This window comes from Elephas maximus, chromosome 19 (assembly GCF_024166365.1).
Source record: "Elephas maximus indicus isolate mEleMax1 chromosome 19, mEleMax1 primary haplotype, whole genome shotgun sequence".
Classification (NCBI taxonomy): domain Eukaryota; kingdom Metazoa; phylum Chordata; class Mammalia; order Proboscidea; family Elephantidae; genus Elephas; species Elephas maximus.
Window position 1 is genome coordinate 22,378,401 of NC_064837.1, and position 17,237 is coordinate 22,395,637.

At 58.5% G+C, this 17,237-nt stretch overlaps 1 protein-coding gene across 3 annotated transcripts; it reads left to right on the top strand.

The window, feature by feature from the left end:
* Positions 1–493: 493 nt before the first annotated feature.
* GIT1 (GIT ArfGAP 1) lies at positions 494–16,991 on the top strand. Of its 3 annotated transcripts, none has more exons than XM_049860457.1 (21): positions 494–754; positions 7,503–7,636; positions 8,064–8,176; positions 8,290–8,395; positions 8,831–9,048; positions 9,133–9,227; positions 9,573–9,615; positions 11,438–11,464; positions 11,649–11,697; positions 12,155–12,227; positions 12,795–12,892; positions 13,316–13,427; positions 13,531–13,664; positions 13,863–14,015; positions 14,105–14,335; positions 14,420–14,473; positions 14,612–14,698; positions 14,844–14,917; positions 15,053–15,235; positions 15,356–15,419; positions 15,570–16,991. In XM_049860457.1, exons 1-21 carry the CDS (start codon positions 703–705, stop codon positions 15,780–15,782), a joined length of 2,313 nt encoding a protein of 770 aa, XP_049716414.1. In that variant the 5' UTR covers positions 494–702; the 3' UTR covers positions 15,783–16,991. The 3 variants fall into 3 exon arrangements, with proteins under 3 accessions (XP_049716414.1, XP_049716413.1, XP_049716412.1); XM_049860456.1 differs by having other exon boundaries at positions 607–754; positions 13,863–13,970; XM_049860455.1 differs by lacking the exon at positions 11,438–11,464 and having other exon boundaries at positions 607–754.
* Positions 16,992–17,237: the final 246 nt, after the last annotated feature.

Here is a 17,237-nt window from a genome sequence, read left to right on the forward strand (position 1 = left end):
GACCACACATACACACTGGCACACTGGCGTGGGCACATGGGGGCCAGCAAGACGCACACCTCACCCCAACCTGAGAGGAGCGGGTACGCCAAGCCACAGCTCTTTGACCGGGAGGGGGCATCGGCCTCCAGGCCTTCCCTCTTCCCTGGCCCCTAACCTAACCCAGCTCACCGTCCCTAGGCCACCCTCCGCCCAAAAGCGTAGGGAATGCGGCTGCGAGGTTGACTCACACCGACTGCCTCTGGGCCTGGGGGCCGCCGGAGCAGATGCGGGGGCCGCAGGCGAGGCCGAGGGACCGCGGCCCCTTTAAGCGGCCCCGCCCGCTGCCGCCCGCGCTCCCGGCTTCCTTTCTCCGGGAGGCGCGGCGGGGCGGGCGGGGTGGGCTGCCCCTCCCCCGGTGGGCAGGGCCTGCGCCGCTTCCTGCAGGAGCGGCCCGGAGCCGCGTAGGGGGCGGAGAGAGCGAGCGGCGAGCGGCGGCGGGGCGGCGCGGGGCGGCGCGGGGCGGAGGGCGCCCGAGGGCGAGCGGGCGGGCACCGCGGGTTCCGGGCCGGCCCCAGCGGCGAACGGTTGGCCGGGCGCGCGGAGCCTAGCCGGGGCCTTGCGGGAGCCGGGCCAGGCAGCAGGGGCCACCGCCGCCGCCCGGGCCCGCCGCCCGCGCCCCCCACGCTGGCCCAGAGGGCTGCGGCCGCCTCGCCGCTGAGGATGTCCCGGAAGGGGCCACGAGCGGAGGTGTGTGCGGACTGCAGCGCACTGGGTAAGCGGACCGGGGGCGGGACCGCGCACAGAGGCCGCCGCCGGGCGGGCGCCGGGGCCTGGCGGGAGCGTCATGCGGGGCCGGAGGGTGGGGCGGGGGGCTGCGGCCTCTGGCCTCGTCCCCGCCCGGGCCACTGCGGAGCCGCGTCTTTGGCAGGTGGGCCGGCCTGGGGGCCCCCTGTCCCCTCGCGTCCGTGGACAATCGGGGAAGGACGTTCCCGGCGCCTCCTCCCACCCCTCAGCCTGAGGGAGGCGGGCAGCTAGCTGTCCCCCCCCCCACACCTCCATCTCAGTATCCAAACGGAAGCTCCAGCCTGGGGTGGCAGGAGGGCTGTGGCGAAGGCCCGGAGGATTTCGAAGGTGAGGGCGAGGGTGGTTTGTGTCATCTCAGTGCCACCCCCGCGCCTTGCACCTGCTGCTCGCATGGTCTGCGCTCCCGCCGGGGTGGCGAGGGCAAGGGGCAGAGAGCTGGGTTGATGTGCGGTGGGGCCCTGGTACTGTTTCCTCAGGAACAGATGAGGGGTGGTTACTCCTAGGGCTCCCTGCCTCTGGCTCCTAAGGCTGGGGCCCCCTGTAAGGCCTGGTGTTCAGGGTCAGTACGAGCCTGGGCATCTTCCCTGGAGACATCGTAGGTCTGCTGGTGACTGGAAACAGCTGGACTCGGCTTTTCCTGCTCACCAGTGAGGCCTACTTGGGAAGGTGGGCTTGGAACTGTCCCGGCCTGGGCACAGACCCCTCCCAGCCCCCTAGTCAGGATCTGACCAGGATCAGGTAGGGGGCAGTGGCAAGGGGTGCCAAATTCCCAGAATCAGGTTGGCTTCCTGGCCTGCTTCCTGGCTGTGTATACTGAGGTGTTTCCCTTCCCAGCAGAGTTGGGTTCTGGCTAGTGTGAACCCCCCTGGCCTCCTGAGGAAGTGAGGGGCAGTGACCTCAGAAGCTGCTCCTTTCTGATGTGCTTGTGCTGGAGCTCAGCAGCTAGCCCGGGGAAGGAAGCCCTGACACTTGTCCGTTCTCTTTAGAAAAGGAGCTGTCTTCCTGAGAAGACTCAGGAGTCTCTGAACTCCAGGGTGACAGCAGGCACAATTCAGGGTGTGGGTGTGAGATGATGTTCTGTGTGCTCGTAACTTCCAGCCACCCCTTGGGTGGGACCCCAACAGGTTGAGCCCCACAGATGTTCTGGTGGTTCCCGTTGCACCAAGCTAGAGTGTTTAGAAATGGTGCATGCCTGTCAGGGCACAGGCATGAGGGCTTTGTGGGTGCTTATGACCCTGAGGCCTCCTCTGGGGGAATGTAATAGTCTGGAGGGCCCTGGAGGAGCTATCGGGTAGGGTGCCATTGCCCTTTTTTGACTGAAAACTATAACCCCTTCCCCCCAGCTGCGGGCAGATTGAGGGATGGAAGGGCTAAGAGGAGAGCTTGTCTTTTGTTTGTCCCAGGCTATTTGCCATCTCTACTGGGTGGGCATAGTGTGGGGCACCAAGAAGCACTGTGGGGAGCTTAGTGGTGACCCTTAAGGGGAGCCTGGATTTTAGAGTTGCCTTTGTTTCCAGCTTACTCTGTAACCCTTGACTAGACTTCCGTCACTCTGGGCCTCAGTTTCTTCAGCTGTAAGGCAAAGAAATTTGACTAGAAATAGTTTTTGAGGGTCCTCCCATCTCCAGAAATTTCTCAACAGGATGGATCAACACAATAATCTTAGTAATGGGCTCAAACACATGAAAGATCATGGAGATGATTCAGGACTGAGCAACTTTTTTTTCTGCCGTGCGTAACGTTGCCACGAGTAGGAGCCAACTCAGTGGCAACTAATAACAACCCATCTCCAAGTCTGCGGTCCTGACCCTGGGGCAGAGGGACGGAGGGCAGCGTCAGCAATGCAGTTGTCCTTTCTCCATTGCATCTGAGTACTTGCCTGAAGTCTCTGGGTGCCCAGTAGGCTGGGGAGGAGTGGTGGGAAGCTGGTGTGTCCTCAGTCCTTGTCCCTGACAGAAATATTTGTGCCCCAGGTACCTCCTTTCCCCCTGAACCAGAATATAGGTCAGGAAGAGGCAGGTGATGAGAAAGTGAGGATGGTGAGGTGGGCAGAGTGCTGCCAGTCTTACCACCGCACCTTGGCACCTACTATGGTGTCTGGCACATAGCAGGCACTCCCCAGGTGTTTGGATGCTTGTCAGGACCCGGGCTGGCTGCTTGGGACTATCCCGTACTCCCACTGTACAACATTAGTCCTGGCATGGAGGGTATTCTCCAGGTACCATAGCAGCCCAGGTAAGAGCTAAGGATACCCGGCAATCTGGAGTCCAGGCCCAGGGCCAAGCCTTGGTTGTGCACTTCCCGCCCAGGGTCACAGACTCATCAATGTGATAGGAGTCCTGCAGTCCAGCCTGGGAGTGGGGTGGTAGTCTTTTTGTGGTTGGCTAATTTTAGGGGGCATGGAGGTGAAAGATGAGGTACAGCCTAAAGGACCTGTCCTTCCTCTGCTTTCAGTTCTGGGCACAGGGGACCAGCGTGAATATGTGGCAAAGCAGCTGAACATGGCATGGCTGCTCTCTTGCCAGGCACATCCCTGCCTGCCCTTGAGACTCCGCAAGAGGGGCAGGGGTTGGGAAGTGTTCCCCATTCCTCCTCCTCCACCTACTGTGCCACACAGCCCCAGCCCGGCTCTCAGGGGCCTACTCCTGACCCATGGGCCAATCATCTTGACCTTTCCACTATGGCAGCCCTGGACACAGAGATGAAGATGCCCATTCTATGGGCACCTCGAGTGAGCAAGGCTGGCCACCAGCTGGTGACATGTTACGGGACAACCTGCAGGCTCAGTTGTCTCTTAACAACACAGATGGAGGAATGGGGTGAATTGTGGGCTTTTTTCCCTTTTCTACCGAGCGGTAACGTGTATATGGTAAAATGCCTGCGCTGTACGTGTTCAGCCTGATGTATGTTTGTTGGTGCGTGTGTATGCCGGTGTAATCACCACTCTAATCAAGACACAGAGCATATTCAGGACTCCAGTTCCTCGTGTCTTCCTCCAGCAGTGCCCCCTCAAAGTAACAGCCATACTGGCGTCTCTCCACATGGATTACTCCTGCCTGTTTTCCAGATGGTGGGCTTTTCCCACTTCTCTAGTGAGGATCTGGGCCTGGGCGCAGTAGAGCAAAAGTGAGGGAGGCTGAGGCTGGCCTTTATTTGGAGATCTAATGGCCCTAGAGGCCACTAATGGTTTTTTCTTTGTGTCCAGCTGGGACTGGAGGGTGAGCTGGGGACATGAATTCACCTTAGTAGAGGCCTCTGTGGTGTTGGCACAGGTTGACATTATTCTAAGACCCCTCCTGCTACCTACATATACCAGACCTCCATCCTGACTGTGGAGGCAGAAGCCCAGGGGGAGGGTTGATGGATACCAAGGGGGCACCATATTCCCTGCCCTCTACATTACCAGTCTCTTCTGCCCCGAGTTTGGTCCAGAAATCTCCTGAGGTTAAGGGTCCCTTAACCTTAATACAACTGCTGTTTGCCTTTCAGGAACCCTTCTTGCTCCTCTGCTTAGGAACTGGCCGGGGTGGGGGATGGGGTTCCTGCTTGGGTAGGCCCAAGGCCAGGTGGGCATAGGGAGAAACTAGTAAGGGTAAGGTGAGTTTCTCATATGTGTCATCCAGAACCAAGCTGACCCCTGTGTGACCCAGACCAGGACAGCATCCTCTGCCTGCCCTTCCTGTTTCTGATCATGATCCTCTACCACGGCCACCATGGAGGAGAGGGAAGACCCCTCCCCAGGCTGGGCTGGAGTTACAAGCAATGCATTGGACCAAGTTCCCTGAATCCGTCTGGGGCTCTTAGACTACTGGCCCTGGATATCTGACCAACATTTCCAGGCCTGGCTTCTCTTGTGGGGCCACAGGCCTGGGGGTGGAGGCCTCAGGATGGCCCATTTATGATTCTGGCCTGGGCGGCTCCCTACTTAACAGGAAACCCCACCATTTCAACAAGAGGAATTTGGGCTGCGTCATTCCCGGCTTCCTGCCTGGGCTGCTGGAGGTGGCTGGCGGGCAGACCCCTGACCCAGTGAGGTTTGGGGGTGGGGGAAGGGAGCTTTCCATGCCTGGGGCAGCTCAGTGTTTGGGGAAAGGTAACACAAAAGTATGCCTGAGAGCTCCCCCTCTTGGTATAGATGTTGGACCCCTTCTTTTTGGGGGCCTGGAATCAGCCCCCCAGGAAGGTGTATGGGCATCACCTTGTCCATCTCTCTGTTCCCACCTTATCCATCTTTCTGCTTCCACCTCAGCCCTGCCCTTTAGGGGAAATTCTCCATCCTCCCTTATAGTAGCCCCTTCTGGTCTAAATCCTTCCTCAGCTCCAGCTGAGGTCACCCTGTTGTACAGGGTACCCCTAAAGGCCTAGACTCAAAGAGCTAAGCCGGCTCATTTCCAGTTTCCACGCCTCATGGGGGTGCACTTGCTGTGGCCCTTGACTCAGTCTCCTCATAGTTCTCCTGGGAACTTTGATATGGAAGGCCTTGGGGGAAAGGGGAAAAGGGTCCGAGAACCACCTTCTGGTTGGGAGAGGCTCTTATTGCCCCAAGCCTGCCCTTCCCCTGTGGGAGCCCACTTCTGGATTCCCTGGGCGGCCACAGGGCAGGGCAGAGAGCCAGCCCACCCCCTCAGGACAGGGCTTCCTGAGCCTGGGCGGGGGCCTGGATAGAGCAGAGTGTCCTGGGAGACAGGCTCCCTGCCCCCACTCTCTGGCTGCACACAATGGCTGCTTTCTCCCTGTGACCTTTCCGCAGCCTGAGTTGTGTGCAGCTGTCTCCTCCCCTTCTCCCGAGGGGCCTGGGATGGGTGGCATCTCCCCTCCCTTGAGAAGGACCCCGGGATCTGTCACCCAGCCCTGGCACCCATTCTTGTTTCCGAAGTTCACTTCTCCTCAAGGGGTGGAGAGTGGCTCCCAGGGCTTTCACCTGTCTGGGCTGCCCCCTTCACTAGGCAAGGGCAAGGGGACAGCAGGGAGACATGGCATGGTCTCTGGCATCGAAGTGCCTGGGTCCACATCCCAGCAATGCCACTCATTAGCTGTGTGATCTTGAGAAAGCCACGCAACCTCTCTGAGCCACTTCCCTCATCCGTGAAACAGGGAGAGCATTTCTTACTTTACTTGGCTATTGTAAGAGGCATCATGCATAAGGTACCCAGCTGGTTTATAGTATATGTTCGATAAACGTTGGTTCCTTTGCCCCCTCCCTTCTTCTTAAGCTGGGCTTACCCCATCAGTGACGGTAGCAGAAGACTCAGGCATGGAGGGATTCCTCGCTTGCCAGGGGGCAAGGGCAGAGGCAGGAGCCCATGGAGGGGCGAGATGGGTCAGGCAGGTGGGCCAGTGGTCCCAACAGAAACTTACATGTGGGAGAGATGTGGCTCTGACCCAGCCTGGGTCACCAGGTGCGGTGCCCAGGGATGTCAGGGTCACTAGCTCAGCGTTCCTTAGGGGACTCCTGCCTCCCTGGGGAAGGGCTGGGGCAGCAGCTTTGTTCCCTGGGGAAGGGCTGTGGGGCTGGCAAGACAAGAAGCTCTGCTCACTGGGTGGACCCAGGGGGCTGCATGTTCCCAGAGGGGCAAGGATGTGTAGGAAAAGGCACACTCTGTCAGCCCCTAGCTGTGTGCTGTTCGGAAAACCCCTTCTACCTCATTGATAACCTGGGTAAAGGTGCCTGGGTGGCACATATGGCTTGCACTTGGCTATAAGAAGGTTTGAACCCACCCAACAGTGCTGCAGAAAAAAGGCCTGGCTTTCAGCTTCCATAAAGATTATAACCAGGAAAACTATGGAACTCAGTTCTACTCTGTAACACGTGGGGTCTTTCTGAGTCGGAATCAACTCAATATCAGCAGGTTTAGTTTTTGAAACCCAGGTGTAGGAGTCCCTGGGTGTTGCAAGCAGTTAACACGCTCAGCTGCTAACCAAAAGGTTGGAGGTTTGAGTCTACCCAGAGGCACCTTGGCAGAAGGGCCTGGTGATCTGCTTCTGAAAAACCAGTCATTAAAAACCCTATGGAATCCTAATCAAAACGGGGAAAATGCAGAACAGAATTTCAGATTCTCACGGATTCCCGACTTTCTGGAGCCGTGGGGGCTAGATGAACCACTGAAACTATTGTCCTGAGATAATCTTTAAGATTTAAACCAAAAATATCCCCTAAAGTCATCTTAAAACCAAACAGTAGGTTAGCTTAACTAGTGGAAAAAAAAAAAAAAAGTCTGCCTTGAGCATTATACTTTTTTAAGAACTATCTGTGTGGGATCAAAGTGACAACAGCAACCCGAAAGATTAGATAGGAACCTTAGCAGGCAGCGAGTTTCTGCGAATGAGGGAGGAACAACTCAGAAAAGGAGGGTGAGAATGGTTGCACAACTCTAAGAATGTAATCAGTGTCCCTGAATTGTACATGCAGAAACGGTTGAATTGGTGTACGTTTTGCTGTGATATTCTCTACAACAGCAACAAAACAAATTAAAGAAAAGAAAACTATGGAGCACGGATCTGCTCTGACACATGTGGGGTTGCCCTGCCTCCGGGTCAACTTGATGGCAACTGGTAACCTGGACGGTAGTGATGGTTCCCATCTTGTTGGCTGGTGGGGACTGAGTGAGTGAATGTGTTTGAAGTGTTAAGCATAGTGCAGGCCCAGGACGGGTGCTCAGGAGCCTGACATCTCCCCATGGCCTGGCTATGGCCGACCTTTGTTCCGTCCCTGGCAGACCCGGGCTGGGCCTCCATCAGCAGGGGTGTGCTGGTGTGTGACGAGTGCTGTAGCGTGCACCGGAGCCTCGGGCGCCACATCTCCATCGTCAAGCATCTTCGCCACAGCGCCTGGCCTCCCACGCTGCTGCAGGTATGGGGCCGGGCCGGGTCGTTCTTCCTTCCCTGTAGACTGAGGGTACCCAGCTCCAGCACATTTCCCCACACCCCCATGCACAACCGGCTGAAATCTGCAGCTTCCAGTGGTCACACCCACCCTGGGCAGAGCCTGACCCTGGCACTTTTGATCCATCTGCTCACCCCACAGAGAGAAGGCTTCCAGCACTAGAGGCATGCCCTTTACCAGCCTGGCCCTGTAATGCTGAGCCAGGTGCTTAACCTCTCTGAGCTTTGCCATACTCACCACGTGACTGGGAGTGCTAAATAGGATTCGTGCCCTAGGGTGGCGTGACTGGATTGAGGTGTGATGGTGCCAGGCACACAGTAGGTCCCCTTGGTCCTGTTTCTAGCCATGCTGGGCTGCAGTGGGCACTCTGTCACTTGGCACCTGTCCCCTGCAGATGGTGCACACGCTCGCCAGCAACGGGGCCAACTCCATCTGGGAGCACTCCCTGCTGGACCCCGCACAAGTGCAGAGCGGCCGACGCAAAGCCAACCCCCAAGACAAAGTGCAGTGAGTGGAGTTGCAGGGGTGGTGGGCAGCGGTGGCACAGTCTGGGCCTGGGAGGTGGCCGAGTGACCAGCCTCTCCCACCCTGCTCCCCATTTCTCCGTGTGCCCCATGCAGCCCTATCAAGTCTGAGTTCATCAGGGCCAAGTACCAGATGCTGGCATTTGTGCACAAGCTTCCCTGTCGGGACGATGACGGGGTCACCGCTAAAGACCTCAGCAAGGTTTGAGGGGCCCCAGGATGGAGTGGGTGGGTTTTTCCTCTTCTTGCCTCACACAACACCCTGAAGGCCTCTCCTTGGTCACCACTGAGCCCAAGACCCAGCTTTGCCACTCAGATGCTATGAAAACTCAAGGCAGCTGCTTAGCCTTGCAGAGCCTCAGTTTCCTTATCTGTAAAATGGCAGCAGAGTAATAGCATCTATGTCATAGACAGTATCTGTTCCAATCAGAGCACCCAGCACGTGGCAGATGATGACTGGCAGCAGCTATTTTTAACTACTGGCATTATCTCTCAGTGGGAAGCCCTTTGTCCTCCCTGGCACAACCTGATTTTACCTGGGCCCCTAGGAGCTGGTAGGTGCCCCAGGAGCTGCCTGCTCTAGGTACAGTGTAGGGAGTGCCCCTTGTGTATTTGTTGTGTGCTCTGCTCCTTGCAGCAACTGCACTCAAGCGTGCGGACGGGCAACTTGGAGACGTGTCTGCGCCTGCTGTCCCTAGGCGCCCAGGCCAACTTCTTCCACCCCGAGAAGGGTACCACACCTCTGCACGTGGCCGCCAAGGCGGGGCAGACACTGCAGGCCGAGCTGCTCGTAGTTTATGGAGCTGACCCTGGCTCCCCTGATGTTAACGGCCGCACACCCATTGACTATGCCAGGTGAGGGTCAGCAGGCGGGTTAGGCTTGGGTGGGCAGGGGGTGTGGGCTACTGCTTCAGGGCTGAGCCATGCCCCTCCCCACAGGCAGGCGGGGCACCATGAGCTGGCGGAAAGGCTAGTCGAGTGCCAGTATGAGCTCACTGACCGGTTGGCCTTTTACCTCTGTGGACGCAAGCCGGGTAAGCAGAGTGCAGGGTGGGGCGGCGGGCCTGGCTGGGGCGGGCAGGTGGGACCCAGACACACCCAGCAGCAGGTGCCATGGTGACAAAGCTGGCTGGGAAACAGTGTTGCTAGGCAACTAGCTCCTGTGGAATTGCTGCAGGCTCTGGGCTACAGTTCATGGGGCTCGGCGATGGGGGTGGGCATAACTTCCAGCGAGCTCCCAGAGCTCTTGGAGGTGGCCTGTCCTCCTCCCTTTCCCACTGATACTTCTGAGTGCCAACCCCTGCTCAGGGCAGTGAGGTGGGCTCCCAGCTGCTGAGGCTACCCAGCACCAGTGACTTGGCATTTTTATTTTTGTTCAGATCACAAGAATGGGCATTACATCATCCCACAGATGGCTGACAGGTGAGTGCCCACCTGATGCCCCTTCCCAGAGGCTCCCGGAGGCAATCAAATGCCATGCTGGCTGCCTCGTACCCAGAGCCCTCACCCTTCTGCCAGGCTTCAAGGGCTTGAGTCCCCACCACCCAATCCCCAGGGGCTAGAGGCACAGGCCTTTCATAGCCCAGACCTCACTCTAATCCTGGGCCCCAAAAAAGCAGGTGGAAATTCCATCTAGCTCAGTACATCACCAGCGCAGTCTGTGCCCCATTCCTGTCAAGAACATGGAGGGCCTGGGTGCCAGGAAAGACCTCTGGAAGGGAGGGCAGGTATCGGGCTCTGCTTCATTGGCACTGAGCATGCTGTGAAGTCTTTAGACAAGCTGCTTCTGTGAAAAGATTCGAGTAACTTTGGGACTCGTGAACAGGCCTCTGAAGGTTGCACGGGCTTGCGGGGCGGGGGAGGGAAAGGAGGGAATGAGGTGTTTATGCCTCTGATCTGAGAGGCCCCAGGTGCCCAGGCAACTGGATACCACCGACCACTTGTCCAGCTCACAAGGTGGCTGCTTGCGCCACCTGGTGGCCACTTCTGTGATGGCCACGTCTTCATGCCAGGCTGTGCGTGCTGGCTTGAATCTGGAGAGAGGAGGCTCTGTCCCTCCCCAGAGGTCTGTGTGGACAGCTGGGGATGGTCAGGCCTGGCCACCTTGTATCCCTAAATTCAGACCTCTTCTGTTTTGAGACCTTAAGACTCTTCTCTCCTTTCTCTGGTCTGGTTCTGCCCCGGGGGTGTGTGTGTGTACACTCATGCCTATGAAGACAAACACATATGGCCCTGTGCTCAATGAAATGTTAACTGAGCATCTTCCCAGTGCCAGCTGCTGTGCTGGGCACTGGAGGCACGGAGATAATACAGACGTGGTGAACCCTGCCCTTGAGGAGCTCCCAGTCTAGAGCAGAAGGCGGCATAGTCAGCAGACAATTAGAGTCCAGTGTGGGGAGCGCAGCTAGAGAGGCAAAGGCATAGAGGTTAGAAATGCTGTGCCAGGAACTGCCGCAGGCCGCCCGTGCAGCTGGAGCCGAAGGTGGGAGGCAGGGAATCCCAGGAGCAGGGCTGGGATGGAGGCAGGCAGGAGCGTGGCGGGCTCTGTGCACCTGGACAAAAGTTACAACTTCATCCCAAGGGCAGAGGGGTCCTGAGAACAGATGTATGGAGGTATCTGTGTGACCTGAGGCAGGCTGCTTGAGCACCCTGAGCCTTGACTGCCTCACCTATGAAATGGAGATGACCACACCTGTATTTCAGGGCTGTTGAGAAGGTTAAATAAGATAGTGCATGCAAAGCACTTAGCACATTACGTCGTAACAGAGCTTTTGGAGGGAGTATGCCATACACAGCTGTCACTGCTAAAGTGTTTTAAGGCAAGGGTAGTATAGTCTGTCGTGTCAGTTAAAGATCACCCTGTCTGCTGGGTGGAGGAAGCACTGTAGGGGCAAGACAGGAAGTAGGGAGATGGCTTAGGAAAGTGTCAAAAAGCTGAGGCAAGAGTGGATGATGGCGGGATGTGGGGAGCAGACACAGGACTGAGGGTGTGGAAGGTGTCAGGTGACTCTCAGGTGTGTACTGACCCTTGTGCTGGGTGAAGGGTGGTGCCACAAATGGAGAGGAAGCACGAGCAGGAGGAGGGGCCGGTTGGGGGGAAGATGAGGGCAGTTTTGTGCACTCGGGGTTGGGTATGTGGATGGAGATGGGTCTGAGCTGGTGTGGGAAGGCGTGTGCTGCCCTGCTCCTGGGTAATTGCTGCCTCTGTCCTGTTCTTCCTTCTGCTGCCTTCCTTTGGACTTAGATCTCGGCAAAAGTGCATGTCTCAGAGGTATATCATGCCTGCCAGTGGTGCGGGCTTTGGAGGTTGGGTGGGGCAGGGAGGCGTGTGGTATGTTGCATCTGGAGTGTTGTCTCCCTGGGGTCCCTGTGTGTTTGGGAGGTCATTGGTGGGGGCCAGGCCACCTCTCACATCTGGCCTCTCTCTCCCCACTGTCTCCCTCCTCTGTCCACAGCCTGGACCTGTCTGAGCTGGCCAAAGCTGCCAAGAAAAAGCTGCAGGCGGTAAATCTCCTCAGAGCCCTCCTTGGTGTTAACCCCCAACTGTTCCTGCTCCCCCTTTCTCATGGCTTGTCCTAGATATGCTCTGACCTGATGCCCTTTTCCAAATCTCTGGCCTGGCACTCTTCCTGCCCTTTACTCTAGCCACATCAGTCTCTTCTCAATCTCTCCACCTGTGTGTGTTTGACCCTGGCTCTGCCCCCTGAAGTGTTAGGGCTCCCAGGGCCCTACCTCCACCTCCGACCTGTGAGGGAATTAGCTGCTCTGGCCTCCCTCTGTCCTCTCCCACCTTGGAGCATGGCACATAGATCACCACCCCAATTTCTGGTTCTGAGACTGGGAGCTAGATGACACCAGGGACACAAGCCATTCCCCATGTCCTAGGACTTTCTAGTGAGCTGGCCTTATTGGAACAGGCTGGAGGGGGGTTCGTCTCACAGAGCCCCCACTCTGCCTCCAGCTCAGCAACCGGCTTTTTGAGGAACTCGCCATGGATGTGTACGACGAGGTGGATCGAAGAGAAAATGACGCAGGTGAGCTTGGAGGCTGTTTGTGGCTTTGGGGTGCCTACCCTGCTAGGGAGGGGCCAGGGCCTGGTTTGGGTTTCTGGGGCTGAGAAGGGTGCCTGGGTGTGGGGTTGGGCTGCTCAGCAGGTCTGCAGTTAAGGCCCTGCCAGCTGTGTGCCCGCCTGGGCAGTGGCCCCAGCCAGGCAGAGTGCTGAGCTGGAGGCAGCCAGCTTGTCAGCCCACCCCCCACCCCCAATCTCAGCTCCAGTCACCCTCCCACTCTGGCTCTTTCCTGGTCCTGCCCCGCCCCCTACATCACTCCTCCCTGGCCACAGCCAGACTCTAGCCCAAACTCTGTGTTGGGCTGGTGGAAGGGAGTTGCCTTGTTCTGCCCTGCTTGTCAGTTCTACAGCTGGCCTTCCCAGTCTTCTCCCGACCCAGCTGAGCTTTGAGCCTCGCACACCTCAAGACCACCTCCGTTTTGAACTCCTATGCACTGTGGATGTGGGGAGGAGCTAGGAAGGCCCCCCTCCCTTGCGCCGTGAGTGGCACCTGGCCACTGCGGGCAAGCTTCTCCCTGCCCCTCCCCCACAGTATGGCTGGCAACCCAAAACCACAGCACCCTGGTGACAGAGCGCAGTGCTGTGCCTTTCCTGCCTGTGAACCCCGAGTACTCAGCCACACGGAATCAGGTGAGGGGTTGGGTGGGGGCCTGAGGCAGTCTCCTGCTGGGGTTGTCGCTCTGTGAGCCCTGACCTTCCTCACCTGCTGCTGCTGTTGTCTGGGTTGGGTCCTGGGCCAGCTTCTCTACCCCTGGCTGAGGCCTCCCTCAGGGCCTAGTTGGCATGGGATTCGGGAATGAGGAAGAGGCTATCCTTTTGAGCTCTTGGTGAACAGGCTCTAGGGGTTCCAGCCCCTTCATAAGAGCCCCCTAGCCACCCTGAATCTGTATCCTTCCCCGCCCCCCACCCTGGAGGTGGCCATGGAGGATTGGCAGAGTGAAGCTGGCTGTGGTTGAATTGGATACTCGGGAACTGCCTTGCTGCCTTGTCTCCACCTCATGTGTCAGCCGCAAAGGGCCCCTTCATGTCAGCCTGCCCCTTTCTGCCTTGCAGGGGAGACAGAAGTTAGCCCGCTTCAACGCTCGAGAGTTTGCCACCTTGATCATCGACATTCTCAGCGAGGCCAAGCGAAGACAGCAGGGCAAGAGCCTGAGCAGCCCGACAGGTGGGGGCCAGGATTGGGGGGCTGTGGGCTCCATCCAGGATATTCCCTGGCTCCCTTTGGGTGGGGATGGCATGACCCCTGAGTGACAGCCTTGTGTCCTCAGACAACCTTGAGCTCTCCGCACGGAGCCAGAGTGACCTCGACGACCAGCACGACTACGACAGTGTGGCTTCCGACGAGGACACGGACCAGGAGCCCCTACGCAGTGCAAGCGCCACTCGGAACAACCGTGCCCGGGTCTGAGTGCTGCCCCTCCCTGGCCTGGCCCCGACCATTCCTTTGTCTTGGGCCCACCCCTCCGTTGTGGCTCAGCGCCATCTTCTTGTGCCCCAGGAGCTCTGGGGACAAGCGGACTGGTCACAGCCTCAATGGCATTCCCCTGAGGGCACTGGTTCCCTGCCCCAATGGCTAACGGGCTTATGTCCCACTCTGCAGAGCATAGACTCCTCAGACTTGTCCGATGGGGCCGTGACGCTGCAGGAATACCTGGAGCTGAAGAAGGCCCTGGCTACCTCCGAGGCAAAGGTGCAGCAGCTCATGAAGGTCAATAGTAGCTTGAGTGATGAGCTGCGGAGGCTGCAGAGGGAGGTGAGGGCTGCAGCCTCGGTGGGAGCGGGGGCTGGGGGGGCCCTGCCTGGACCGGAGTTTCTGACACCACCATGTGCGGCTGCTCGTAGATCCACAAGCTACAGGCAGAGAACCTGCAGATCCGGCAGCAGTCGGGGCCTGTGCCTGCACCCCCCCTCCCCAGTGAAAGGGCAGAACACTCCACTGTGGGTCCTGGTGGGAGTGCCCACCGCAGGGATCGCCAGGCCTTCTCCATGTATGAACCAGGCTCCGCCCTGAAGCCCTTTGGGGGCCCACCTGGGGACGAGCTTACCACGCGGCTACAGCCTTACCACAGCGCTGTGAGCTCTTATGGTCTCAAGTGGGGTGGAGGGTTGGGGGCAACTCAGGGGCCCACATGACACCCGCTGTGCCCCTCCCCCCAGGAGCTGGAGGATGACACCATCTATTCAGTGCATGTGCCGTCTGGCCTTTACCGGGTAAGCAGGACCTGGGGAAGGTAGGGCCATTTCCGCAAAGATGCTCCGAGCCTCCACTGGGTGTCAGTCTCTGTGCCAGAAGCTGGGTCCCTGTCCTCACTGAGGAGAGACTGACTCCAGCCTTGTCCTGGGTTTTAGATCCGGAAGGGCGTGTCAGCCTCAGCAGTGCCCTTCACTCCTTCCTCCCCGCTGCTGTCGTGCCCCCAGGAAGGAAGCCGCCACCCGGTAACGTTTCCATCCCCAGTGTCCACAGACGGGCTGTACTGGTGTGTAGGACGGGAGGCAAGGGGAGTGGCGGGGGTGGGGTGGAGGGCCATCTGGGTCCAAGAACTTGTATTTCACTTACGGCCCCTTCCCCTACACCCCCCAGAGCAAGCTTTCCCGCCATGGCAGTGGTGCAGACAGCGACTATGAGAACACACAAAGTGGGGACCCACTGCTTGGGTGAGGCACTCTTAGGTCTCATCCCCAGCCCTACTCGCACCCTGAGGGGAGGAGGCTGAGAGGGCCCCAGGGTGTCTGAGGGTGTAGGCGAGCAGCCCCACAGCCGGGATGTCTCTTTCCCACCCCTGGTCTCAGACTGGAAGGGAAGAGGTTTCTAGAACTGGGCAAGGAGGAAGATTTCCATCCAGAGTTGGAAAGCCTGGATGAAGACTTGGACCCTGGGCTTCCCAGCACAGAGGATGTCATCCTGAAGACGGAGCAGGTCACCAAAAACATTCAGGAATTGTTGCGGGCTGCCCAGGAATTCAAGCATGACAGGTATGGGTGGGGGCAGGCTTACTGGCTTGAGGCAGTGCAGACAGTGGGAGAGCAGCCAGTGTCCCACTGTCCCCAGGAGCCTTCTTTGAGAGCCCCTCTCATTTATACCCCCCACCACAGCTTTGTGCCCTGCTCAGAGAAGATCCACTTGGCTGTGACCGAGATGGCCTCTCTCTTCCCAAAGGTACAGGGCCAGAGAGAGGAGCAGGAGTGGGAGGGCCCAGGGCAGGGCAGGTCTGATGGCTACCGGGGTGGAGGAATGGACACGCTGGGCCATGGTCTTGGCTCATAGCTTGAACTCCAAGGCCCAGCCTCCCTCCCCGCTTCCCTCCAGAGGCCAGCCCTGGAGCCGGTACGTAGCTCACTGCGGCTGCTCAATGCCAGCGCCTACCGGCTGCAAAGCGAGTGCCGGAAGACAGTGCCCCCGGAGCCTGGGGCCCCTGTGGACTTCCAGCTGCTGACTCAGCAGGTGATCCAGTGCGCTTATGACATCGCCAAGGCTGCCAAACAGCTGGTCACTATCACCACCCGAGAGAAGAAGCAGTGACCACTCCCTACACTCACCCACACCCTGGGACCTCATTGGCCATGGGAGCAGGGCCACTCCAGACACTAATCCCACCCCAACAGAGCCGCCGGCACAAGTGCCCTTAGGCTGCGCTGCTCCCCTGGCAGCCAGGCGCCCTGGTGCCCAACCCCTCAAGCCCCAAGAATGGGGAGGTGGGGTGGCAGGAGCTTCTGTCCCCCACATTCCATGCACTTCTCCCCTGTACATAACATCTCCTCCCCTTCTAGCGTGCAGGGGCCTGGAAGGCATCACTCCCAACCCCTTGCTCTCCAGGGCACCCTCAGCAAAGGGTCAGGGTGGGGACACTCCAACTGGGGCAGCTCCCCCTACATGCACCCCACCCCCATGAGCCAGTTCAGCCCTACTGGGGCTGAGCGGGGGCATCGCCCTCCTGTGTACATAATCTCTGAATGTCCCTGCCCTGTAGCCACCAGCCCCCCTGCTGCTCTCATTCTTTAATGCCAAACGGCCCCACCCTGTGTGCCGGGGGCCTCAGCAGCAAACACTGGAAAAAATCTTTTTTTTTTTTCTTTCCCTCTCTCTTGTCTCTCTTCCATCCCTTAATTTTAACTTTGTGGTAACTGAGTGTCCCTGAGTGCCTGTGTGAGTGTGCGGGGCGGCAGTGCCGTTCCAGAGGCCTGGTCCGTCTGGGTTTCTGTGAGGGGTGAGGGACCAGAGCAGTGGGACCAGTGTTGGGGATCTGCCTCCCTCTCCCCCACCCTGGGGCCAGGGCCTGCCGAGGTAACCAGCTGTGGTCCCACCAGCTGCCTCCCCTCATTTCTCTCCCCCCCACCTGTACCCCTTCTCTGTGAACTTAAGGGGACATCATTTCCTCCCATCTTTCCTTGCCCTCCCTCGTGGAAAGGGAACTTGTACTGGCTGGGGCTGAACTGAGCACCCGAGCCTGGGGCTGGCTCCCCAGGGTCCCCAGCTCAGCTGTGGGTGTTAGCCCCATTCCTGTCATCTCTGAGGCCAGCACCCACCATCAGCATCCGCACCTCTACTGTGGTCCCACCCTCTGGGAGCCTGGGAGCCTGGGCTGCAGCCTGGGAAGGCAGCACGTACCAGCTCCTCTCCCCACCCCACCTCTTCCCTGGGGGGCCAGGCCTTACCTGTGTGGTGGTGGGTGGGCTGACTGTCAAGACATGTGTCATGTACATTTGTATCAAAAATAAATAAGTGACCATGGTGGTGGTTCTGATACTTCAGAGGATTAAGGGGGAAGGGCCATGGCAGACATGAAACAAACCTGGCTGGCAAAGCCTGAAGTCCCATGTCAGGGAAGCCCCCGCATTGAGAACCTTTGTCTTTTAGAAGAGGAGCCTGGCAGTAAGTGTTACAGTGGGGGGGTTTCTATCCCACTCCTAAAATATTTGTCGAAGGCCAGTTGGCAGGTGCTCAAACACAACGTCCACGGCCCACTACCAGTGCCCT